At 43.4% G+C, this 26,948-nt stretch overlaps 2 protein-coding genes across 2 annotated transcripts in view; one reads left to right on the plus strand and one right to left on the minus strand.

Annotated features, from left to right (window-relative positions):
• FEZ1 (fasciculation and elongation protein zeta 1) overlaps positions 1 to 21,578 on the minus strand; it is a 50,027-nt gene extending 28,449 nt beyond the window's left edge. The window contains exons 1-3 of the mRNA XM_032167817.2: positions 21,397 to 21,578; positions 14,918 to 15,273; positions 7,059 to 7,158 (exon numbers count right to left, since the gene is read on the minus strand). Of these exons, the coding sequence (XP_032023708.1) occupies positions 7,059 to 7,158; positions 14,918 to 15,228 (411 nt within the window). The 5' untranslated portion in view covers positions 15,229 to 15,273; positions 21,397 to 21,578. The remainder of the gene's footprint in view (positions 1 to 7,058; positions 7,159 to 14,917; positions 15,274 to 21,396) is intronic.
• Positions 20,612 to 23,167, plus strand: LOC116477125 (putative uncharacterized protein MGC39545). The gene is made up of 2 exons (XM_032167819.2): positions 20,612 to 20,898; positions 21,776 to 23,167. The coding sequence occupies exons 1-2, from the start codon at positions 20,612 to 20,614 to the stop codon at positions 22,077 to 22,079; spliced, it is 591 nt and encodes a 196-aa protein (XP_032023710.1). The 3' UTR covers positions 22,080 to 23,167.
• Positions 23,168 to 26,948: the final 3,781 nt, after the last annotated feature.

The following is a 26,948-nucleotide window of genomic DNA, read 5'->3' on the forward strand; positions in this document are numbered from 1 at the left end:
CAAGGTCAGGAGTTCGAGACTAGCCTGACCAACATGGTGAAACCCCGTCTCTACTAAAAATACAAAAATTAGCCAGCCATGGTGGTGTGGATCTGTAATCCCAGCTACTCAGAAGGCTAAGGCAGGAGAATCGCTTGAACCTGGGAGGCAGAGGTTGCAGTGAGCTGAGATTGCACCACTGCACTCCAGCCTGGGTGACAGAGCAAGACTCCGACTCAAAGAAAAAAAGAAACTCTTACAACTCAATACTAAGAACACAAACAATGTACTAAGAAAATGCACAAAAGATTTGAAGAGGCATTTCACCAAAGAAAACATACAGGCCGGGCACAGTCACGCCTGTAATCCCAGCACTTTGGGAGGCCGAGGCAGGTGGATCACTTGAGCTCAGGAATTCAAGACCATCCTAGGCAACATGGTGAAATCTCATCTTTACTAAAAATACAAAAATTATCTGGGTGTGGAGGTGTGCACCTGTGGTCCCAGCTACTTGGGGAGCTGAGGTGGGAAGATTGCTTGAGCCTGGGAGGTAGAGGTTGCTGTGAGCTGAGATTGAGCCACTGCCCTCCAGACTGGGCAACACAGCAAGACCCTGTCTCAAAAATACACACACACACACACACACACACACACACACACACACACACACAGAGTAAATAACCACTTGAAAAGATGCTCAATATTCTATGTCACTAGAGAAAAGCAAATTAGAACTGAAATAAGGTATCAATTTTGTTACTACCCATGAAGATGTCTAAATTTTAAAGATTGTCCATAACAAGTGTTAGTGAGAATATGGGACAATTACAGCTCTCAAACTGGGAAACAGTTTGGTAGTTCCTTAAAAATTTAGACATGGGAGTTAAATGATGAGAACAAATGGACACACAGAAGGGAAAAACACACACTGGGCCCTATTGGAGGATGAAGGGTGGGAGGAGGGAGAGGATCAGGAAAAATAACGAATGGATACTAGGTTTAACACCTGGGTGATGAAATAATCTGTACAACAAACCCCCATGACACAAATTTACCTATGTAACAAACCTGCACATGTACCCCTGAACTTAAAATAAAAGCTAAAAAAAAAAAAGTTGAACATACACCTACCATATGACTCAGCCATTCCACACATAGGTTTTTATCCAAGAGAAATGGAAGCATATGTTCACACAAAGACCTACAGAAGAATGTTCACAGCAGCTTCATTTGAAATATGCGAAAAGTAGAAAAAAAAAACTGTTCATCTATAAGCGAACGAATAAGCCACTGGTGATATATCCATACAACAGAATACTACTCAACAATAAAAAGAAATGAACTGTTGCTATACTTAAAAACATGGATGAATATCTAATTACACTGAGTTTAATAAGCCAGACAAAAGAAAATGTACATATTGCATATTCCATTCATGCCAAATTCTAGAAAATGAAAATTAATCTACAATGACAGAAAGCAGATAAGTGGTTGCCCAGAGATTGGGCAGTGAGAGGGGGATGATGAATATGTTGAATATTTCGATCGTGGTGATGGTTTTACAGACACATGCAGATGTCAAAATTTACCAAATTGCTCACTTTAATACGTGCAGTTCATTATATGCCAATTACCTTTCAATAAAGATCTGGGGGTAAAAACAAAATAAAATAAAATGATAATACATCGTGATGAAGTTGTGTATATCTCAAGAATGCATGGTTGAGTCGACATTTGAAAATTAATTTATGAAATTCGTCACATTAACATCATAAAGGAGAAAAGCTATATAACCATCTCCACAGACGCAGTAAACAGAAATAATAAATCTTCAGAAAAAATAATAAGAAAACGTCACAATTTAAAGTCATGAGCTTCTAGGTTGAAAGGATTCACTGAGGATAACATAATGAAGGAAAAAAAAAAAACTTCATTCTAAAGCACATTGTTGTAAAATTTCAAATGAGAAAGGAAAAGAACATCCTAAAAGCTTCCAGAGAGAACCAGAAAATTCATATAATAAAGGAGCAGGAATCTAAAGATGGAGAACAGAGTCAGCCAAAAAAGAAGGACTGGGAATCAGAAAAGATTTAGGGTTTCTCAACACGACCTAATGCTAGAAGAGAACAAAGCCCTCAGAATGCTAAATAATAATATTCTTATATATCCTAAAAACCATTTCCTCTGTACCCCTTTCTCAAAAATATGCTGAATAGTTTGGTTTGTTGTTGCTTTTTTCACCAAAACAAGGAACTATATCTAGAAAGATTTTTAAAATATGGTAACCAGATGACAGAAGAGGAAGACAAAAGAATCCCCAGCATGAAGGGAAGGACGTTCTCTGGACAGCAGTTGTGCAGCTGATCTAGCAAATGACCAGACCAGTTCGTAGCAGAAAGATGAAAGGTACTAACTGGGATGTTTTCAAGAAAAAAACATGGAATTGACACAATACAGTATCTGATTTCTTTAAGCATTGTGTTATTTATACTTTTTAATTTTCTGAAAACTATGATTTTTAACATTTCAAAGATCTTTCTGGTGGGGATAGACTGTACCTTCAAGATTAGCCAATTCTGGCTGGGTGCAGTGCCTCATACCTGTAATCCCAGCCCTTTGGGAGGCCAAGGCAGGTGGCTCACTTGAGATCAGGAGTTCAAGACTAGCCTGGCCAACATGCAAAACCCTATTTCTACCAAAAATACAAAAAAAAAAAAAATTAGCTGGGCGTCATGGCACATTCCTGTAATCCCAGCTACTTGGGAGGGTGGGGCAGGAGAATTGCTTGAACCTGGGAGGTGGATGTTGCAGTGAGCCGAGATCTTGCCACTGCACTCCAGCCTGGGTGACAGTGTGACTCCGTCACAAAAAAAAAAAAAAATAGCCAATTCTTAGAGGTAGCAAAGGGCTCAGCAAGCCTTCTATATGCAAACTAACCAAAGCCGAGCCGTGCCCCCTCTACCTGACCTCTACATCCCAGGAGGCAGAGTCCTCTTCCTTAGTCATCCCAGGGTCAGGCACTAGCCACTAAGGACCATCCCTAGTGTTTACAGCTTGCAGAAATTACTCAAACTAGCCAGTCCTAAACTGTTTACCTCATCTTGCCATTCCTGAGGCACTGGCCTGGCTCTCGCCTGGCTCCTTCTGCCTCCAGGGGACACTGGAGCTTCCCCATGTGGCCCCACATGGCCCCACTATAAAACTGGAGCTATGTGCAAAAAAAAAAAAAAAAAAAGTCAGCTGAAAGAAATGTAAGCAGTTGCCTCTATGGAGTAGGGAAAGACAAGAAGGCAGGGGTCTACTGTTTTGGGTGGTTGTTTTGCCTTGTACTTACAGTGCATTACTTTAAAAGCGTTAATTAACTTTTTAAACTATGTAGATGTGTTACTTTGATTTTAACGAAAAATGACACTCTTTGCAGTCACAATTCAATAGTTGGTACAAAATTTAATTAAATTTCTTAGTGCAGTCACAAGGACAGCACAAACAGGTTTGGGAACAACTGATTCTTAAAAATGGACCACTTGGCCAGGTGTGGTGGCTCACACCTATAATCCCAGAACTTTGGGAGGCCAAGGCGGGTGGATCACCTGAGGTTGGGAGTTCAAGACCAGCCTGGGCAACATAGTGAAACCCCATCTCTATAAAAATACAAAAATTAGCTGAGCATGATGGCGGGTGCCTGTAATCCCAGCTACTCAGGAAACTGAGGCAGGAGAATTGCTTGAACCTGGGAGGCAGAGGTTGCAGTGAGCCAAGATCGCGCCATTGCACTCCAGCCTGGGCAACAGAGAGAGACACCGTCTCAAAAAAATTTTAAAAAAATTTTTTAAATGGACCGCTTAAGTGGAGGTATGAGGGCTCACTAGAGAGAAGCCTCACAGCTGTGCACATTCAGCATGCCAAGCACTTTTGGTCGTATGTTTTACAGAAGGAATACAGAGCACTGGTTAATCTGGTAAATCGTTTAAATTTAGGGCAGTTAATAGAGCTCCTACTGTAATTAATCCAGATAATAAAAGAGGATGAAATAAAACAGCCTTAATCCATCTACTTTTGCTACCCTGTCCATTTCCCACAGGTTAGACAGAAGAAATACTACAAGGAACAGAGCTGAAGATCATCCTTCTCAGGGTCATTCAGTTTGCCCTGAAATATTAACCCTCTTGAGGGAAATCTGGAAATGAGGATAAATTAAAGCCCTTTTGAAGGGCAGGCTCTCTTATATATCCTTTGGCTTAATCCACAAAATTAGTTGGAAAGGTGTCAAAAGAGATAACAAAGCAAAATCTGCCTTTTGTACCATGATGGACCTGATTTAATTTCAGTAACTAGATTTATTCCATTATTGCCTCCATCTCCTTTGTGGTTTGGGTAAGTACTAAGCACCATACCTGTAAGCATTACAAGAGAAAATGCACAGCTGAGAGTTCAAAACAGGACCTGAGACACGGCCTCCTATGTCTGTGCTGAGGAGGCTTGAAGGAAATCTTAGTCTCAAAGTCATCATCTCACTTGCTCCCGTCAATGAAGCCTTGAGGTTTTGAGTACCTTAGATTACTAATTACAAGAAAAATGGAGGAGGATATATATGGCTACATTTTCAACAAATCAGTCAACTGCTGATCTCTTTGCTGTGCTATTTTGAGCAATAATCTACAAATATATTGCCGAGTAAGGGGAATCTGTTTCTTGCTCTTTTACTTGGACTCAATTCTGAAACACTTAGAAAGATTAGACCCATCCAACTCTATCACTTGCTGAGCCTGCAGGGCTGTGACAGCCCTTCCTGACGATAAATTGTCAAATTTTCCTTCACAGCTGAAACTAGAAAACCAAGTGAGGCAGAAATTGGCTTTTAACATAGAGCCATTAAATGATTTTATCTTTTGCTGTGCTCTGAATGTTTATTTCCCGCCCCCCAAATTTATATGCTAAAATCCTAATGCCCAAAGTGATGGTATTAGACAGTGAAACCTTGTGGAGGTGACGATATCATGGAGGTGGGATGCCCACAAGTATCTTTCTAAAAGAGGCCCAAGGGAGCACTTTAGATCCTTCTACCATGTGGGGACACAATGAGAAGGTGCCGTCTGTGAACCAGAAAGCAGGTCCTCACCAGATACTGAATCTGCCAGTGCCTCGATCTTGGACTTCCCTGCCACCAGAGCTGTGAAAATCAACTTCTGTTGTTTATAAATTACTTAGTCTAACGTATCCTGTTACAGCAGCCCAAACTGACTAAGAAATCATTCCATATGTAGATTCAGATAGGAGGGGCAATTTGGATCTTCTGAAAGGTCACCCCCTTTATGGCCTTTGCAAATCAACTCAAAATAAATATCACCTTTATTTTTCAGAAGCCCCTAGGCTACTTTCTTCCTTGGAGTCAGTAACTCATGGAGTGTGACTCTGGTCCAGACACATAAACGTCCCCTTGGTTGAGTTTCATAAACAATTCTAGGCCAGCATGGTGGCTCACGCCTGTAATCCCAACACTTTGAAAGTCCGAGTTGGGTGGATTGCTTGAGCTCAGGAGTTTGAAACCAGCCTTGGTTACATGGCAAAATCCCATCTCTACAAAAAATACAAAAATTAGCTGGGCATGGTGGCATACGCCTGTAGTCCCAGCTACTCAGGGAGGGGGTGGTGGGTAAGACTGGAGAATCACTTGATTCTCGGGATCATTTAGAGTGCCCGCTTTTCACCTCTGAGCCTTTGCTGATAAGCTTTGAATTTTATCTAATGATTCTACATTTTTAGCAACAATTCCCTAAACTTATATCTTCTCAGGATTTCAAGCCATCCTCATTCTCTTTCATATTTTGTCCAGGTTTCCTTTTTCCTTGCTGACATACTTTTTATCCTTTGAAGGAGGTCAAGGCTGTAGTGAGCCGAGATTGCGCCACTGCACTCCAGCCTACGCGACAGAGTGAGACCCTGTCTGAAAAAAAAAGAGAGACTTCTTCCCCATTGTGTGGCCACATTGCTAATATCTGGGCCCCACCTCTGGCCATTGTCAAGTGCAAGATCCGTCAGCACTTGTTCTCAGCACTGTTTTTGTGGGCCTGAACTGTCCATTTAAGATGGGAAAACCTAATTTTTTTAAGCCATCATTGTTTGAACCCAAGAGAAGCCCATGACAGTTTCCTCCTCTTATTTCAGGCCACTTTATTTTTCATGTTGTAGTACACAGGTTAGAAATATTGATAGTAATGGCAGGCCGGGCGTGGTGGCTCACGCCTGTAATCCCAGCACTTTGGAAGGCCAAGGCCGGCAGATCACGAGGTCAGGAGATCAAGACCATCCTGGCTAACACGGTGAAACCACATCTCTACTAAAAATACAAAAAATTAGCCAGGCATAGTGGCATGCACCTGTAGTCCCAGCTACTTGGGATGCTGAGGCAGGAGACTTCCTTGAACCCAGGAGGCAAAGGTTGCAGTGAGCCGAGATCGCACCACTGCACTCCAGCCTGGGCAACAGAGCAAGACTCCATCTCAAAAAAAAAAAAAGAAAAGAAAAAAAAAGGAAAGTAATGGCAAAAACCACAATTACTTTTGCACCAACCTAATAGAAGTGATCTGTGTTTCTGCTTTTCTATAGATGACCATTCCTATCATTTCGGATATATTGGATGTCTTCCTTATCTTATTTTTCACCCTCCTCCACAACTCCTCCTTCCCAACAATACTTTTTTTTTAGTTGAGATGGGGTCTCACTCTGTCATTCAGGTTGGAGGGCAGTGGCATGATCTTGTCTCACTACAACCTCCGCCTCCTAGGCTCAAGCAATCCTCCCACCTCAGTCTCCTGAGTAGCTGGGACCACAAGCATGCGCCACCATGCCTGGCTAATTTTTTGTATTTTTGGTAGAGATGGGGGTTTCACCACGTGGCCCAGGCTGGTCTTACATTACTGAACTCAAGCAATCACCCACCGCGGTCTCCCAAAGCTGAGATTACAGGCATGAGCCTCCATCAACAATTTTGAGGAAGACTATTGAGTTACTGAATGTTTTTTCTAACTGGATTCCACATCTTCTCAAGCCCTGCTAAACCAGGGGCCCCAGAGAGGTACCTCAGTGTCAGAGCAGTTGCCATTCAGAGCCTCGATGTTTGGATCCCTCCAGTCTTCTGAGAGTGAAGGGATGTAATTGTCTGTCAGAGCATCCCAAACCCTGTAAACAAAGAGAAGCTCTCATTAACACACATCTGTGGCCTGGCCCCGCCTGGAGGAAGGAAGAGCTGGGCCCGGAGAGGAGAGAGGCTTCTGTGTGTGCCAGGCTGAGATCATCTGCCTTCCAGCATGCAGGGGCAAAGCAGCTTAAAAACTGAATCAGAGCACATCCAGGGGAGAAAGTGCATGGAGCCTGGCCAGGGGCTTCAGTGTGAAAGGTGTTTGCTTGAGGGAAGAGGAATTTCCTGCCATTGAGATACAAATGGCAGCGTCTATAATCAAACCGCCTCTGGCTCTGAAAATAAATCTGCCCCTCATCCAAATAGCTCATGTTTCTGAATCTAAGAGATGCCCATGTTTCTTTTCCTATGGGCAGAGAGAGAGAGACAGAGAAAGGGAGAGAGAGAGAGAGGAACACAGAGACAGAGAAATTTGGGCAGTTTTTCTGGCCAAATCTCATTAAGATCAGAATCATTATCTAGTTTATAACCGTTTCAGTTTCAGAGGCCTACAATCTAAATGATCAGGAATTCCCTCCTTGACATCTAATGTAGGTAAGGCAATAATGCCAATATAGTGAGTGCTTACTTACTATCCAAAATGTTCTATCGAACCCATGGGTTGCAAGATCCTGCCCTCTAGCAATGTAGAATCTAAATCCTGCATTGTGTCATTCCAATATCACGGACACTCTAAGGCAAATACTGTATATAAAAGAAACCAACAAATACACCTCTGTCTACACAATTTGTTTTTAGTGGGGAAAGATGGAGCTACATTTATTACATTTCTTTTTAAAGTTCTGATATGTACATTATAAGAAAGGATTTCTACAATTCTTATTCCTTAACTTATTTCAGAAAGATTTCTTACAAAAAAAGAGGAGGGAGGTTGGGGAAAATTTCAAAGTCACAAACACACGTCAGGAAGATACATAAATTATTCAACACCAAGAGATTAACGTAAATCAGTAAACAAAGCCCTTAAGATAATGACCGCCTTGGAAGCCAATGGCGCCTGAATTAATATTAATGAGGCCGGGCGCGATGGCTCACACCTGAAATCCCAGCACTTTGGAAGGCAAAGATGGGCAGATTGCTTGACTCCAGGAGTTCGAGACGAGACTGGCCGACATGGTGAAACCCTGTGTCTACAAAAAATACAAAAATTAACCGGGCATGGTGGCATGGGCCTGTAGTCCCAGCTACTTGTGAGGCTTGAAGTGGGAGGATAGCCTGATCCGTGGGAAGAACCTTAGGAAGTCGAGGCTTCAGTGAGCCATGATTGTGTCACTGCTCTACAGCCTGGGTGACAGAGCAAGACACTGTCTCAAAAAAAAAAAAAAAACTGAAATATTAGATAATGATAAATTAGGGCTCTATGCTACACTCTCCTTCAGGTGCCTCTGCATGTCAAACACAAATGATACCTGTGAGAGCAAGATTTCAAAAATAAGCAAGTATGTATATATACACCAGCGCACAGACACCTGAAATCAGAAAGTAATGAGGGCACTATTAACTAAACAAAATGCCCATATATCACATCACATTCCTGATTTTGTTTATATCAGGAATGCGACGTGATATATGGGTGTAAAAGCAAAAAGACTTTCTTAGTGCACAATGCATATAATTGGTGATGGAACAAATAAAAGGAACCCAAGAAAACACCATTTAATGGCAGTGCTTGGGGCATCTGCTTATTCATTATTTTCCTACCGTTACAAGAAAACACTTTGAAAAGAACTCATCAAGTACTCATTAGCCATCTACTCAGCAGGATTTCAGAGCAGACTTCTTAAACCATGGGTGATATCCTAATCTCCATCAGACACTATTAGAGCTGCATTAATCCAGGCTAATTCTAAATCCAAGTGCCATTAGCATTCTAGAGCCAAGAAGCAAATAGGATTTGCTTTCTCCAAGACAAAACTCCAAGGCACCACACCCGCTGGAAAGGTCACTGTAGGACTACTCTTTACATCACTGCATTACATTCTGTGCTGCAAGAATGAACATGCATACAGGCACTGACCTTCAGATTCGTCCCTGCAGGAAGTGCCTGCAGAAATGAAATTCAGCAAAGCCCAAAATAGGCAGGAGCCTTTTGTATCTCTCCCAGGCTAGAGGGAAGCTGAGAACTTTAACGAACTACACACTTTCCAATGACCTTGAGACTATTTACATCCTTAAAGTGATAAGCAGGGGCTCTCTCGGGATCATTTAGAGTGCCCGCTTTTCTCCTCTGAGCCTTTGCTGATAAGCTTTGAATTTTATCTTCTGATTCTACATTTTTAGCAACAATTCCCTAAACTTATATCTTCTCAGGATTTCAAGCCATCCTCATTCTCTTTCATATTTTGTCCAGGTTTCCTTTTTCCTTGCTGACATACTTTTTATCCTTTGAAGTTTATAAACAAGCTTTAAGATAAAGCAGCTTTCATCTCTTTATAATCAGTTGCATACCCTTTCCATACTTACCCAGTGCCCATTTAACAATAACAATGGCATTCAACACTTGCTGAGCACTTACTATGAGCCAGGTAGTACTCCAAACCGGATTCTAAGCATGGATTAATTCATTCATTCTTCACAACAATTGTACCAGGCAGATGCTAATGAGAAAAAATTTGAGACATAGTGAAGTTAATTCACTTGTCTCAGCTCACACTGCCAGTAATGGTAAAAGTGGGATTTGAACTCAGGCAACACAACTACACAGCCCATATTCCTAACCACTTAACAATTCCAAGTCTTTATGAATTATGTAATTGGCATCGGCATGGGCATCAGAATAATATACCAAGTTCCTAATCATAACCTAGGAGAGCAGTTTAGAAACTGGCTCTGCATGAAAATTAGCTGGGCGTGGTGGCACACACCTGTAATCTCAGCTACTTGGGAGGCTGAGGCAGGAGAATCGCTTGAACCCGGGAGGCAGAGGTTGCAGTGAGCCGAGATGGCGCCATTGCACTCCACCCTGGGCAACAAGAGTGAAACTCCATCTCGAAAAAGAAAAAAAAAAAAAGAAACTTGCTTTGTGTGAGAAACCCATGAGTACCATGATCCTGAACATTATGTTTTCATGGATCTACAGAAGGAGGAATGACAAAGGTAGCAGGGGTGCATGGCCACTTTCTATGTAGATCTCCAGCCCAGGGAAGGGCACAAGGAAGGCACAGGCAGACGCTGGCAGCCTCAGCAGCAGAGGAGCCGATGCAGCCAGGGCAGGGGGAAACAGCTTTCTGTGAGGAAGAGAAAGGGAAGTGCTGTCTATCTCATCATATATCCCATCATAAGCAGGGTTCTTGGGGGTGTGCATCGCCCCTTTTGTGAGTACCCGGAGGTGGACTCTAAAGTTTTACTTCCCCGAGAAGCATCCTGCTATTTACTCTTACCTTGGGGAAAGAAGACTTTGAAAGCTATCTCCTCTATCATTCATCAGAGAACTAAGATTAAACAGGTTGCCTCAGTTCCTATCATTATGCTGCCATGACACCTGAGATTCAATTTGCTCTCTCCATCCTTGTATAACAGAAAAGGCTTTTTCAGATGCATATTTTATAGCTTGGGCTTAGGTGCCTGTAGAATTGACTTAAGTATCTTTCGCCACAGAGAGCAGGGGCTTTGGGAAAGGCTGCTGGCAGAGTATGAGCAAACCCAGTGGAGGAGGGTGGAGACTGGGGGGTGCCAGGACACATGTACAAAGGGCTCCAGGGCCTGGAACTGGCAACATAGCCATCAGGGCTCTCTCAGTCCTGACGCACACACAAACCCTTATATACCTATTTCTGACAATATGGCAGGCGGCTTAAAGGGCTTATTAGAATTCTAATTTGCTGACATTTCCCTCAAGCCTGGCTACTTCCCTTGTCTAGTGTTTTTCCGGTGTGCAGTCATGCCAATATCCACACCCAAATGTGTATTAATTTGAGTACACTTTTGCACTTTAGAAAGTAGAAATTAGTGGCCAGGCGTGGTGGCTCACGCCTATAATCCTAGCACTTTGGGAGGCTGAGGTGGGCAGATTGCCTGAGCTCAGGAGTTCGAGACCAGCTTGGACAACATGGCGAAACCCCATGTCTACTAAAATACAAAAAAAAAAAAAAATTAGTCCGGCGTGGTGGCGTTCGCCTGTAATCCCAGCTACTTGGGAGGCTGAGGCAGGAGAATTGCTTGAAACCAGGAAGCGGAGGTTGCAGCGAGCTGAGATCACGCCACTGCACTCCAGCCTGGGCCACAGAGTAAGACTCTGTCTCAAAAAAAAAAAAAAAAAAAGAAAGAAAGAAAGTAGAAATTATTAGCAGCACATTAATGCGTTTGCTCAAATTTCTAGATGTCCTCAAATGTTTAAATAGAATCAATACTATATCTGCTTTCTATAACCTCTAAAAAGAGAATTAAATTTTCTAAAAATCACAATTATGTGTAGTTTTCCCTAGCTGATTATTTGGTATTTACTTGTCTTCAACATGTAGTATATCTGATGACAGGCAGTTTATTGTGTGTACTTTATTTTTAACATCACCTGTAACAATTCTATCTGAAGAAACAGCCATTGCATGGTTAGCCCCTCTGTCTTCAGGGTACTCGTAAGAGGGCTGATAGGGATCCCCAATGACGTAGGAGGTAAGCTGAGGGCCATCCATTTCCATTTTGTAGTGGCCCCTAAGAGGCTCTGACCTCCAGGCCCAATCTCTTATGGCAAAGGAAGAGGGTGGTCACATATACACAAAGAAGACATTCTGGGATATTTCTTGAATTCAAAACCAAAAAATGTGTATTCAAATCTGACTCTCCTTTAATGCCTAGAACTTCCATGCCCTGACAAATCAGAGATAAGTTGATAAATCTTAGCCAACTCCCCTCTTGGCTAAATAGTTCCAAATGAAGACTAAAGAAAGCTTCTAAGGGAATCACTATATTTGCTCTATGATTTGTGCTGTCTTTAAGGAGGCAGTTTAACCAAGTATTTCCCTGCTTTTGTTTTAAGCTTCTATTATTTACCTCCAACCCATCCACAGCACTTTTAACTCATTTGTGGATGAAACAGCCCTCTAAATACTAAACCTGAACAAGTTTATAACAATAACATTAGAGCTATGTTCAGGAGAAGTGTAGTCAGGTGAAATATTAAATCACCCTGTTCCTTTACTTAGCCATAATTTCACAGCTGAAATATCTGGATGGTGTCTATAAAACAAAGTGTGTAACAGAATTCTGATTTTTATTTTTAATTATAAAGAGGGGTTAGAACTGAATGCCCAGAAAGTGTTGTGTTAATTTTTCTCTTCCCAGCTTCCTCCCTCTACACTGTCCCCAAATTATACTTTATCTAGAAGGAATTATTCAATCTTTGGTCTCTTAACTGAGGCAGTCAAGTCAGAAAAATCAGGCTGAGAAGGCCAATAATCCCATGTGATGGTAATCAACATTGAGTAGCCTCTTCTAATGTGCTACAAGACAGTAAGAATCTGCTCATTGGGCCTTCATCCTTAATGAGGCAGAGGAGGGGTTTTGATGGGGGGAAATGATTTGTTGGAAGCAAAAGAATGGGACGCATCTTGAAATGTCACTTTCAGAGCACATCCTGGGTGAGGTAAGAAATTAGGTTCTTTACAAGTCCTTAGCCTCACTTCATCAAGATTGAACTCTGGAGGTTTCATAGATGAGGACCTACACAGTCAACCAGGGTTAAGTGACTGCCTAAGGTCACACAGCGAGTTAGAGTACCAAAATTAGAATTCATAGTCTTTGTGTTTCTAGTTCATTGGCTGGTGCGCTCGAATGAAAAAATATTCTGCATAATAAGCCCCAGAGCCATTCTTTTTTTACTTATAGATGTTGAGCAGATAACAGGCTCAGAATCTAAAAAGAATCTGTTTGAAACTTAAAATTTAAACACATAGCCCACAGCTGTAGGACTAGTCAGCAGAATGAAATGTTCTCTGTGATCATACCTTCTGGCCAGCATTAATTAAAAAGAAAAGAAGGAAATGGTGTGGGCTTAGAAATATATTACGTGTACATACAAGGCTACTAGCTATTATCACTCATCTAGTTTATTCAATATTCATTCAAAAATATTATTTGCTTATTGCACTGTATTAGACAGTGGGGCTGTAAGAGTGAATAAGACAGATATTTGGCCCCTCTATGTGTAGAGGTAGAGTCTTACAGTAGTCATCAAATAAGCAACCCTCTCCCAAATACAGTCAGGTTCCAATCCTCTAGGACATGCCTCTTACCCCATTATCTGTGGGCCATTCTTCCCACTCAAATCCACAAAAAGGGGAAAAAAAAAGCACAGGTGCTTCAGACTTCCCTGACCTTTGACATTTCTTGTGTGATAGCTAAGGAACAATGGATGCATATTGTATCTCTGCAGGGAACTCATGTAGACAGTAGTCCCCCCTTATCTGTGGTTTTGCTTTCCCAGGGCTCGGTTATCTGCTGTACAGTACAATGAAATATTTTGAAAGAGAGAGAAAGAGAGACCACATTCACATAATTTTTATTACAATATATTGTTATAATTGCTCTATTTTGCTGTGAGCTGTTGTTAGTCTCTTACTGTGCCTAACTTATAAACTGAACTTTATCATATGTACGTACATACAGGAAAAAACATTAGGGTTTGGTACTAGCAGCGGTTTCAGGCATTAACTGGGGGGTCTTAAAACATATGCCCCACCATGGGCCAGGCGTGGTGACTCACACCTGTAATCCCAGCACTTTGGGAGGCCAAAGCAGGCAGATCACGAGGTCAGAAGTTCGAGACCAGCCTGGGCAACATGGTGAAACACCATCTCTACTCAAAATACAAAAATTAGTCAGGCGTGGTGGCGCACACCTGTAGTCCCAGCTACTCAGGAGGCTGAGGCAGGAGAATTGCTTGAACCTGGGAGGTGGAGGTTGCAGTGAGCTGAAATCGTGCCATTGCACTCCAGCCTGGGCGATAGAACGAAACTCCATCTCAAAAAAAAAAAAAAAAAAAAAAACACACATCCCCCGAGGATAGCGGGGAACCACTGAATTTTTACTAAATGCCTAAAACATCCTTCTTTAATTTGTATAACATATCACCCCCTTCTCTTTCTAGTCCCTCCTGAAAGAGTACTTTTCTCAGATCCCTTTTCTTGACTACTATTAAGACCCTAGAAAGCAGCTAGCAAGTGATACAAGGAATCTGCATACTCAAAGGCCACATCACCTAGTTTCCCCCTTTACTTTGTCCAGGGTAGCCCCCTGTGCCCTCAGTTCAGTTTAGATGCTTTCTTATGTGGACATATCCTAACATCTGTAGATAACTCTCCAGGCCTGAGGGGCTGTCAAAAATTCGGGATTTTCAAAATTCTGGTGTTTCTTGAAGCAAATTAGTCCAATAACATAGATTCATCCATCATGGTTAATTAATTTTTTCTGGCCTTTATTTCTAATATCTCGCTGGATTTCCACTGATATAAAGAAAGCTTAAGATAGACAGACCCTGAAATTTACCGTGCTCCTGAAATTCCATTTTGTATCTAGGAAAACCTTCATTCCTCTAAGGTTTCAATTTAAGGAAGTTCTCCGCAGGGGACTGTAAAGGGACATATATAGAGCTATGACAGCAAGTACCAGGGCACTGCACCACTGGCAACACGAAAATGAAAGTAATAGGCCGTAAACCTATAGACAGAAACTAGCACTATGTCAAGGAGACAAGGACTACAGGGCTCTCGACTGAAGCAGGAGAGGGCAATTAAGACTTCTTACTCCTCGTCCTGAAGGGTCTCCTCCTCCTCTTGGATCTGTAACTGGTTCTTCACGGGAGCTAGGTTCTCGGTCTTGGCGTTGTAGTTCCGAAAGCAGACATTGAGCTTCTCATCAAATTCATTCACGAGGTCCTCCATGGACTTGAAGCTGATTATTTCAGAAGAAAAATTCTCAAGCTCGGAGAGGGAGGGGTCCTCGAGATGGTGGGGAGATGAACCATAGAAACACCGGGGCTTCTCCTCCGGGTCCTCCGAGCAGCAGGGTCGAAGGTCCTCAAACTCTTCATCCAGACTCACCAGTGGGGCCTCCATTCTTGCTCAGCAGCAGAACAACAGTGACTTTCAGGATGAGTTTATCTAAAAGAAATGAACAGCGTAATATGAGTTTAGACCAGGCTAATCTAAATAATAAACTTTAGAGACACACCTGCTTCCAATTCCCTACTCCAAAAAACAAGGCACTGGTTAAGTACGAAGCTCCTGGACAAGATCGTCTAGGTTTGCATTCTGTTCTGTCCTACCAGCTGTGACCTTGGGCAAGTGATTAACTGCTCTTTGCTTCTTATTCTTCTCAACGCAGATATAATGCTGAACCCACCTCAAAGGGCTGTTAGAAGACTAAAGGAGTAAACACAGGTGAGTGCTTAAAACAGTGCCTGGAAGATAATAAGTGCCAATATTGTTGAATACTTTGTTGGTGTTTTAGTATTATTATTTTTATTACTATTACTATTACTATTACCACAGATCCACATCCTTAACTATGTGATCTGAAAGCTGAAAATTCTCCATGACTTGTTTGGCAGCAAAATGTGACATGATCTAAACTCATCTGGCAACTAAACATGACCAACATGAATATAAAGCTGCTCATGGCTTTAATTTATCCCATTTTGTGTGTTTTGCTGCAGAAATATTAACTTTTTAATTACAAAGATTGCTATCCCAGATCCCACTGGATGAAATGCAGAATGTACACTCTATTACTACCTTCCAAAATCTGAAATAATCTGAATTCAAAATGCCTGGCCCCAGGGGTTTTGGATAAGGGTTTGTGTACCTAGATATCACTACCCTTATCAATAAATAATAGAAACTAATAAAACATTCCCTGGATGTGGTGGCTCATGCCTGTAATCCCAGCACTTTGGGAGGTTGAGGTGGGAGGATCATTTGAGCTCACTCAAGATTTCAAGACCAGCCTGGGCAACATAGTAAGGTCCCATCTCTATTTTTTATTTTTTTAAAAAAACTAATAAAACATCAATAGAGATTTTCCAATAACTGCCTCAGTTGTTTTTGTTTTGTTTTGTTTTTGAGACATAGCTTCACTCTGTGGCCCAGGCTGGAGTGCAGTGGTGTGATCTCAGCTCACTGCAACCTACACCTCTGGGTTCAACCAATCCTCATGCCTTGGCCTCCCAAGTAGCTGTGTGTGCCACCACACCCAGCTAATTTTTGTATTATTAGTAGAGATGGGGTTTTACCATGTTGGCCAGGCTGGTCTCGAACTCCTGACCTCAGGTGATCTACTTGCCTCAGCCTCCCAAAGTGCTGGGATTACAGGCATGAGCCACCATGCCCAGACAAGCACCCGAGGTTTTCCCACACATAGAGCATATGCCTAGGAGCAGAGGAATATACTAAATGATCTATTATCCTGTATCCTGTAAGAAACAGACCCAACTACCCATGTGCTCCAAAGCCATACTCCATAACCATCTTGAGCACTGCACCCTGGAACGCTGCACACACAGACCTCCCTTCAATTCCCACCAACTGTGGGACCTCTACCCCTCATCGGGCCGTCTTCATACACTGCTTCCAACTGTGATTTATCCATCTGTGTGTACATCTGGGCCCCATTCAATTTTAACTTAAATTCCTCAAGGACACAGAAATCCTCTGGATATCTTCCCTGGCTCCAAATATACACTGCCTATCCTGTGGCTAGGCAGTCAATCAATGTGTGCTCCTTGAAAAAATGATCTATCTCCCACATACAGTTTTCCATTTTCAGTTTCAGGCAGCATAAGCATTGCTTACTATCATACCCTTCTCTACATGCTCAACAGAAAGGCAACCAAGCTTTACTCTTCGGTCTATAGGGTTATTGATATAGTTAGGTGCTCAAATTGGAGGCGCTTCCTGAGGAGAACCAGACAGCCAAATTCATGGATTTTGCCCTAGGAGTGCCCATTCTCCATCTCTACCTACAAAACTAAAACTCTAAATAAGCAAGGCAAAGGACATGCCAGGCAAGGACACTGCCAGTTTGTACCGGGATTTTGCTGGGATCAAGTTGATTACCATTGCTTTAAAACATATTTGGAGCATTTACAGTTTGCAAAGGCAACATGATAGGACCTTTGAATACAAAAATATATACAAGTAGTACCATATCTTGGAAAGAAGACAGACTCAAGAGCCAACAGATATGCCAATGGCTGGCTGAGTGACAAGCGTCATTGGTCCTCATTTCCTCATTTGTTATAAGGAAGGTGTTGGTACAGAGTTAACATCTTTAGGAGTTATTTTTAATAAATCAATAATTTAATTAATCATTTTGATTGAAATAATGTGTTTATTTAATACAATATATCCAAAGTGTTACCATTTCAAAATGTAATCCACAAAAAAACTAATGAGGCAGTTTTTATTCTTTTTTTATACTAAGTCCTTTGAAATCCAGTGTATATTTTCCATTTACAGTACATCTCACTTTGGACTAGCCACATTTCAAGTGCTCAACAGCCAAATGTGGCCTGTGGCTACTGAAATGGACAACACAGCTCTAAAGCAAACACAAGTAATTGCCAGTCAGGGGTTCTTCATCTTCAGTACATAGACCCCTGCGGGCTCTTTGAAGGTAACTATATTTCAATGAAATTGGTTTCCTTTACAAGACTAAGTATTTTATTTTATGCATTTAAAAACATTATTTGGAGAAGGAGCCCACAGGCTTCTCCATACCACCAAAGGAGGTCATAGTGCAAAAAAGATTAAGAATCCCTGAGCAACAAAAAAGTGAGATTAGAAAAGATGGCAGAATGCAGTAGACAGTAAAAAAGGTTTTACAGCCCAGGGATTTGTGTTGATTAAGGCAGTACTCTGTGATGGCTAAGAGCATAGGCTTCGGGTTCCTGTCCTGGTCCTGTCACTCGTAGCTGGGAGACTTTGGGCAAGTTATCAGCCTCGCTGTGCCTCAATTTCATCATCTATAAAATGGAGTTTAAAACAGTGCTTCCCTTGAAGATTACTTTTTGGACTAAATGAGATCATCTTTGAAGTGTTAAGTACAATGTGCAGAATATAGAAAGCATCCAATAAATATCAATCATTCTAGAAAAATCAAAGCTGGGCATGGTGGCTCACACCTGTAGTCCCAACAACTGGAGAGGCTGAGGCAGGAGGATTGGTTGAGTGAGCCCATGAGTTTGAAGCTATAGTGAGCTATGATCACACTACTGTATGCCAGCCTGGGTGACAAAGTGAGACCCTATCTTTAAAAAAAAAAAAAAAAAAAAGTTAAAAATAATTCTAGGAAAACCAGGATAGCTTACTTACATAGAAATGTGATGTGGGGGCTGGGCACAGTGGCTCATGCCTGTAATCCCAGCACTTTGGGAGGCCGAGGTGCGTGGATCACTTGAGATCAGGAGTTCAAGACCAGCCTGGCCAACACGGCAAAACCCTGTCTCTACTAAAAATACAAAAAAAAAATTAGCTGGGCATGGTGGCAGGTGCCTGTAATCCCAGCTACTTGGGAGGCTGAGGCAGGAGAATCGCTTGAGCCCAAGAGGCGGAGGTTGCAGTGAGCGGAGATCATGCCATTGCACTCCAGCCTGGGCAACAAGAGCGAAACTCCATCTCAAAAAAAAAAAAAAAAGAAAGAAAAGAAAAGAAAGAAATGTGATGTGGGAGTGCTTCAAGTAAAAGAAAAATTATCCCTGCCATCATATTCTCTGTGCAATGCTTCAATATGCTTATCAAACAAGAGAACTATTGCTGAAAGAATTTTAGCATCTTTTTTACTAAGGCTTCTTTTTTCAATTCATTTGTTCAAAGGTTGCTGGATCATGGGTTCCATTTTACAGAGATATGAAAGCCAATCAGATAGTGTTGCAGGTATTTACACTGCCTTTAAATTTGTACTTTTCTCTGGGAATGACAGGGGAGAACCAGATGGTGACACCAGTGGGGTTTCTGATTTGAAATGACACAGTCTATATGATTAACCAGCAACAAGAGGCCAATCCAACTAGAATCTAGGACTAAGACTGAGTTTTGAGTGTTGGCAACAGGAAGAGTGTGCTGAAAGCACCTATCCTCAGCCCGGGCAGAGTGTAGAGAAAATGGATTCATCTAGAAAATTATAAAAGACGAAATGAATATCACAGCTCTAGGGTTCAGACACATGCTCATTTGAAACAGTCCATAATATAGACTGATTGTTTTTTGTCAACTCATTATCCAAGAGCCAAGAAGTGCTGCATGAATGACCATCTGGAGATGAAGTTAAAGTGAAAGCCAGTGCTGGGAAACTAGTCACTCAACACCCAAACTGAATCCAGCATTTGTGGAAAGACCTCAGGCTGTGGCACAGGAGAAGAAAGTCAGGCGTTCTGACTGGCCCCACTATAGCCTCCAGGAGGGCTCAGTGGATTGGGGCTAGCAGCACTTCCTTAGATGGTGACCCTGCCTTCCTTCCTTTAGCCCACTTTCTTTCGCCCTCCTCTCTTCACGGAATGCTTTCATCCTTCAACTAAAATGTCTGCAACAACCTTATCTTCCATCCTGGCATGCTTGCGCCATCCTCATTCATAGCTCGTGTAGGAGCCTTCTTTTCCTTAAAGTAGGATTAATACAAGTGATAGCTTATTCCCTTTAGACTTCCAAGATCAAAAATAAATACATACATACATGAAAATGGCAGAAAGAAGGAACCATGGGAGGGTCACCTTTTCTTTTTCTCTTTACCACAGAACAGAGCGCAGGACTATAGTTTGATTGTCCTACAATCTATTCCATTTATTTTCACTCCCAATAGATGGTGTAATTTGGAAAAGAAAAGACACTCACGGGGCTTAACAGAGACCCAGTAGGAAACGCATAAACGTCTCCTTGCAGCATAATGATGCACTCGCTGCATCTCGGGGCTGCGGTACAAATGCTCAGTCCCTGCTTTGCTGAGCTGACCCGAGTGGAGCGGAGCGGTGGAGATTTCACCACGCTAACCCCGCTGGGCCTCGGCACCTCCACACAAGCCCCATTCCATCTCCTTCTTCCAATCACTTGCTCCATAGATCAATTGATTCCGTGCCTCGTCCCTCATATCCGTCCCTGAAACCTACCCTGCACTGATCCACCTTCAGATTTCCCACTGCTCCTCCGCAGAACCCACCCAGTGTGCATGTTTGTGCACATTTTGACAGAAAAAGTATTTCGTTGCATATGGATCAGCAACCCCTTCGCGGTTCTGCTTGCTCCCCTCCCCCTCCTCCCGCTGCTCCATTCACCTCCATCTCAGATCCTCCTCCTCCCCCCAGTCCGGTGGGGTAAAGAAAGGCTCCTCCAGGCAGCACAATGGCTGGCACTCTGAGGAAGCCGGACTCATCCCGTGCAGGCCGCATACACACTCCACTGCCCTTCTGGCCAAACAAGCCCGGACACGGGAGAGGGATGGGAGTCGGGGATGTCTAGCAGCGGGGAGGGAAGGGATAGGCAAAAGGGAAGAAGAGCGGGCTGTGATACCCCCTCGACGCCGTCAAACACGGCTCCCCGCGCTCCAGAGCCCGGGGCCCACCCGACGGCAGCGCGCCCCGCCACCGCGCAGCCGCCCCGGTCCCTTCTCCCGCCCGTCTGTAGTAAAACAATCGCTCTCCCGGCGTCTGCGGCCGCTGCCAGCGGTTCTGACACTACAGGAATGCCCGGTCTGGGGAAGGCTCCGCACTCTGGGGAGGGGCACGAGCGGGGTCGGGGGTAAGTTTTTAGGGACAAAGATGATCTTGGGGCGTTTACGGCGACTGGACCAGATAACGGTCCCAGGACGAGGTACCAACCCACTGCCCCAGCGCGATCGGGCGGCGTTCCCTTCCTTCCCCAGCCCCCATACCTCCCCGCCTGCCTTCACACGCGCGCACACACGCGGGCACACACACGCGGACACACACACACACACACACACACACACCCCAGGCCTGGCTGGAGGGCCGATGCTGAGATGATACTGGAAGGGCCCATCATCCCGCATCTCCAGGGCCTGGCGCGGCGTCCCAGCTGCGCTCCCTGAAGGGCTGGGCAGGAAGGCGACGGCCTCCTGTTGTTCCTTTCCAATCCCAGGATGGGACAAGGTGAGGGGAGCTGCGGCGACCCCAGACTGTCCTGTCAGAGAATCCCGGGGCCTCCTTACCACCCCCACCAGACCCCACCCCCAGCAGTGGGTCGGGTCCTAACTAATGTCGACCCCCGCGACGGCACCTGTGCGGGTCCTGGCGGAGGGAGGCGGATCCCGGGGCTCAGCCGGACACCCCCATCCACGGGCCGCGGGAGCGGCCGGAGCGCAGCGCAGCGCAGCGGAGAGCCAGCCAGCCAGCGAGCGCTCCCCCCGCAGCTCCGGCGGCGCCCGGCTCCGCTCCCGCCTCCACCCCACCCCCTCCCCGCGCTCGTGCCCGGGCTCCGGGGGCGCGCCCGCGCTCGGGCACCCGCCCAACTGGCACGCGCGGGAGCTGGACGTCATCCCCTCGTTAACATTCATAACCTTCCTCCGAGCACGTGGGCCTGCCTTTATTAATATTTATGCATTTCTGTTTCTCTCCTCTTTAACATTGGCCTTTCTGCTTCCCTCATGAATATTCAGAAGCTCCAAGATGAAAGCGTGCAATAACTACCAATATGGATACCTCGCAGGGCCTGACACCAGCTTCTGGATAAAATGCAGGCGATGGCTGCTGGCGGATGCCGGCAGACACACTCAAAGGCCCTCTTGGACTTTCCGAGTTTCCCATTCTTCTCTACTGGAGGCTGAGGCGGGTAGGCCCAGCGACGTCTCCCAGCCCCAACTGGGTTCAGACCTCAAGCCAAAAGTGAGGATGCCGGCAGGAGAGCTTTTCTCGCCCAAAGATGCTGGGTGGGAGCCAGATCCAGCTGAAAAATCTGAGTGAGAAGGTTTCAGGCCCAGGAAGACTTGAGATAATACAGGAAAATTCAAGAGGCTGAAATAAGAAGGGTCCCTGGGGTCTTGTGAAAAATTATTAATTTATCTTGTCTACTGTGCATAGGCCTGTGCTTATAGAAGTTGTCAATAAAAGTCTAATAATTCATAAATACACACAACTAAGAGCACAAGAACTGTAATTATCGAAGGAAGGCACTGGAAAAAGCATGTCGGCTTGGAAAACCCCAAGTACTTTTGTCTGATGGCAAAGTACCTCTGGGCTGAACTGAGGACTTCAACTGGAAGGGGCAGGGAGCTTCTCTTTTGCTCGTTTATGCATTCATTCCACAGACATTTCAACCATGAGAAGGATGGAAAGAGGAATAATGTCCCAATGAGATGAGAAGAAGAGTTGGCCTATTTGCCTTTGTGGGAGCAATAGACAGAGGATGTCTTCCTGTAAGAAATCATAAGGCCAGGCACGGTGGCTCACACCTGTAATCCCAACATGTTGGAAAGCTGAGGCAGGAGGATCACTTGAGGCCAGGAGTTCAAGACCAGACTAGGCAACATAGTGAGACCCCCATCTCTATTTAAAAAAAAATTAGCCAGGCATGGTGGCCCATCCTGGTAGCTCCAGCTACTCTGGAGGATGAGGTGGGAGGATCGCTTGGGCCCAAGAGGTTGAAGCTGCACTCCAGCCTGGGTGACAGCAAGACCTTGTCTCAAAAATAAATAAATCACAAAGAGTAGCTGGTTGAAAGATCCCTAAATCTCCTTTCTTGGGATCGTGCCCAGTTCTGTGACCTTGGGTTAGTTAACTTCCCTGTGGCTCATTTCCTCATCTGTAACATGAAGAAAATAATAGTGCCTGCCAGGTGCGGTGGCTCACGCCTGTAATCCCAGCACTCTGGGGGGCCGAGGCGGGTGGATCACGAGGTCAGGAGATCGAGACAGCCCTGGCTAACACAGTGAAACCCCATCTCCACCAAAAATACAAAAAATTAGCCGGGCGTGGTGGCGGGCGCCTGTAGTCCCAGCTACTTGGGAGGCTGAGGCAGGAGAATGGTGTGAACCCGGGAGGCAGAGCTTGCAGTGAGCCGAGATTGTACCACTGCACTGCAGCCTGGGCAACAGAGCGAGACTCCATCTCAAAAAAAAAAAAAAAAAAAGAAAATAATAGTGCCCCACTCTATTGTGGCCTGCTGTGGGATTAAAGGAGTGAATATAAATAAAGTACTTCCAGGTTTATTAGAAGGCATTATATGTATGTATGTGTGTACATATGTATACACGCTCATATATATGTCATACATAGGTATATATGTCCCATATATATGTGTATATATATATACTTATATATATGTGTATATATATATGTATACATATATATATGTCTTGGCTAATTTGAAGCCATCTTTTGTCTAGATCTTCAGAGCATGGGACAAACAGGTTTGAGAGAAGCTTGTGAAGTACTGAAAGTGATAAAGAACTTGGTCTTGAGCTGGTGACCTTGTTAGTTATCCTCTCTGTACCTCAGTTTTCTCATCTGTAAAATGGAGATGCCAATATGTGCTGTTGGATGCCAATATCTACTACAAGGTTGTTGTCATGCATATTAAGCAATATAATGCATGCAAAATGCTTAGCACAGTGCTTAGCATATAAGTAACCAATTAGTGGATTCTGTTGTTATTTTTGTGAGACTATGAAGAAACTGAAAGCTGAGGACAGGTAGCCTAGGCTAGGTACCTGGGATGAGAAATCCTTGAACATGAGCCCAGTTATTCTTCCAGCAAACAGTTATTTTATTGTAGTAAGATATATATAACATAAAAATTACTATTTTAACCATTTTTAAATGTACAATTCACTGGTATTAAACACATTCACATTGTTGTGTAACAACCACCACTATTCATCTACAGAAATTTTGTTATCCAAACAGAAACTCTGTATCCATTAAATACTAACTCTCCAGTACTCCCTTCCCCAGGCCCTGGTAACCACTATACTAATTTTGTCTCTAAGAATTTAACTATTCTAAGTACCTCACATAAGTGTAATTATACAATATTTGTTTTTTGTATCTGACTTATTTCACTTAGCACAATGTTTTCAAGGTTCATCTATGTTGCAACAATGTCAGAATTTCCTTTCTTTTTAAGGTAAATAATATTCCATGGTATGTATATACTACATTTTGTTTATCTATTCATCTGCCCATGGACCTTTGGATTGTTTCCACCTTTTGACTATTGTGAATACTACTACTAATCTGTCATGGAATTAGAGTGAGAAAGAAAGAATAAAAAAAAATGCTGCTGTCAACATCAGTGTACAAATTCCAGCAAACATTGATTGCATTCCATGATCTAGGCTAGAAGCTGGGGAGCCAAAAATGAAGGCATGCTTTCAAGAGGTTCCATGTTTAGTATGTTGATTTCCAAACTCTGCTGCTTAGAACCTGCAGTGGATTGAATGGTGTTTTCCTAAAATTTGTGTCTACTCAGAACCTCCGAATGTGACTTTTACAGATGTAATTAGTTATGATGAGGTAATACTAGATTCGGGTAGGCCCTAAATCCAATGACTGGTGTCCTTATAAGAAGAGGAGAGGAGGCTGGGCGTGGTGGCTCATGCCTATAATCCCAGCACTTTGGGAGGTGATAGATCAACTGTGGTCGGGAGTTCAAGACCAGCCTGGACAACATGGCAAAACCCCATCTCTACTAAAAAAAAAAAAAAAAAAAAAAAATTAGCAGAGTGTGGTGTCACACACCTATAATCCCAGCTACTTGGGAGGCAGAGGAAAGAGAATCGCTTGAACCCAGGAGACATAGGTTGCAGTAAGCTGAGATCGTGCCACTGTACTCCAGCCCAGATAACAGATCAAGACTATGTCAAAAAAAAAAAAAAAAAAAAAAAAGAAGGGAGAGCATGTGCAGGAAAGGAGGCAGAGACTGCAGTAATTCAGGTACAAGCCAAATGACACCAAGGATTGCCAGGAACCACCCAAAGCTAGAATGAGGCAACAAAATATTCTTCCCCAGGACTTTCAGTAGGTAGCATGGCCCTGCTGACAGCTTGATTTTGGACTTCCAGCCTCTAGAACCATAAAACCATAAATTTCTATTTAAAGATCAGTTGTTATGGCAGGCCTAGGAAACTAATACAAATTTTGGTAGTAGAAAGTGGGGTGCTGTTGTAACAAATACTTTAAAATGTGGAAGTGCCTTTGGCACATGGTAATGCAAAGAGGCTGAAAGAAGTTTGAGACACATGACAGAAAAAGCCTATATTGCCCCAAAGAGATTGTTGGTAGAATTATGAATATTAAGGGCAATTTTAGTGAGGCTTCAGAAGTGAGGAGACTGTAGAGAAAGTTTCTATGGTCATAGAGGATACATATATTATTATAACAAAATAGGAATATGAATGTTAAAGGTGATTCTGGTAAGGTCTAAGATGGAATGAGGAACTGTTGTTAGAAACTGAACAAAAGACAAACTGTGTTATAGAGTGGCAGAGAACTTGGCTGAATTTTGTCCTGCTCTTGGAAGGCAAGTAGAACTTGTAAGCAATGAACTTGTATATTTAGCTGAGATTTCCAGGCAAAGTGTAGGAGATTTGGCCAGGTTTCTCCTTGCTGCTTATAGTAAAATGCAAGGAGGAATGATGGTGTGGATCCCTTTCACTCCTAAGTAGCGAGTTACAGAGGAGACCAACATGGGTTCTGATAATTTTATACCAAGAGAAACACTGTCAGCCTGGAATGAAAAGGACAGAGATAAAATGAAGGACAAGTCTTAGACCTCTGAAATTCCACAAGCAGAAAATAGGCTGATGCATGTTCTTGGCACCAAACGTGGGTTATCCTTCAAGAAAAAGAAAGAATAACTCTTAGGATGGGGCCCACTGCCCTGGATCCAGAGGATGGAGCATCAAACCACAAGGGATTTTTTTTCAGGCCTTGAAACCTAATGGAACTTCCCCTGCTGTTCTACAAGCTTGCTTTGGACTAATGACCCCCCTGTTTTCCTTCCATTTTCTCTCTCTTTCAAAAATGTTTTTTAAATTTTTTTTGTAGAAATGGGGTCTCACTATGTTGCCCAGGCCGGTCTCAAACTCTTAGCCTCAAGGGATCCTCCCACATCAGCCTCCCAAAGAGCTAAGATTATAGGCAAGAGCCACTGTGCCCAGCTCTCATTTTCTCCCTTCTGCAAGGGGAATGTCCATCCAATGTCTGCTCTACCACTGTATTTTGGAAACAGATCATTTGATTTCTAATTTCATAGGTCCACAATGGGAGAGGAATTTTGCCCCAAAACGTATCACACCTAGAGTTTCACCCATACCTGATTTAAATGATGAGATTTGGAACTTTTAGATTTCATATTTGTAATAGATGAGATTTAGATTTAGAGCTAATGCTGGAACGGGTTAAACCTTAGGAATGTTGGGATGTGACCAGGTACTGTGGCTCACACCTGTAATCCCAGCACTGTGGGAGGCCGAGATGGGCAGATCACCTGAGGTCAGGAGTTCGAGACCAGCCTGGCCAACATGGTGAAACCCTGTCCCTACCAAAAATATAAAAAACTAGCCTGGTGTGGTGGTGTGTGCCTGTAATCCCAGCTACTCGGGAGGCTGAGGCAGGAGAATTGCTTGAACCTGGGAGCCAGAGGTTGCAGTGAGCTAAGATTGAGCTGCTGCACTCCAGCCTGGACAACAGAGCGAGACTACTGTCTTAAAAACAAAACGAAACAAAACAAAAAAAACCAGAATGTTAGGATGGGATTGATATATTTTGCATGAGGAGTAGACATGAACTTTGGGGGAGCCACAGGGTAGATTGTATTGGGATAGATAATGT

Source organism: Hylobates moloch, unplaced genomic scaffold (genome assembly GCF_009828535.3).
Source record: "Hylobates moloch isolate HMO894 unplaced genomic scaffold, HMol_V3 SCAFFOLD_11, whole genome shotgun sequence".
Taxonomy (NCBI): domain Eukaryota; kingdom Metazoa; phylum Chordata; class Mammalia; order Primates; family Hylobatidae; genus Hylobates; species Hylobates moloch.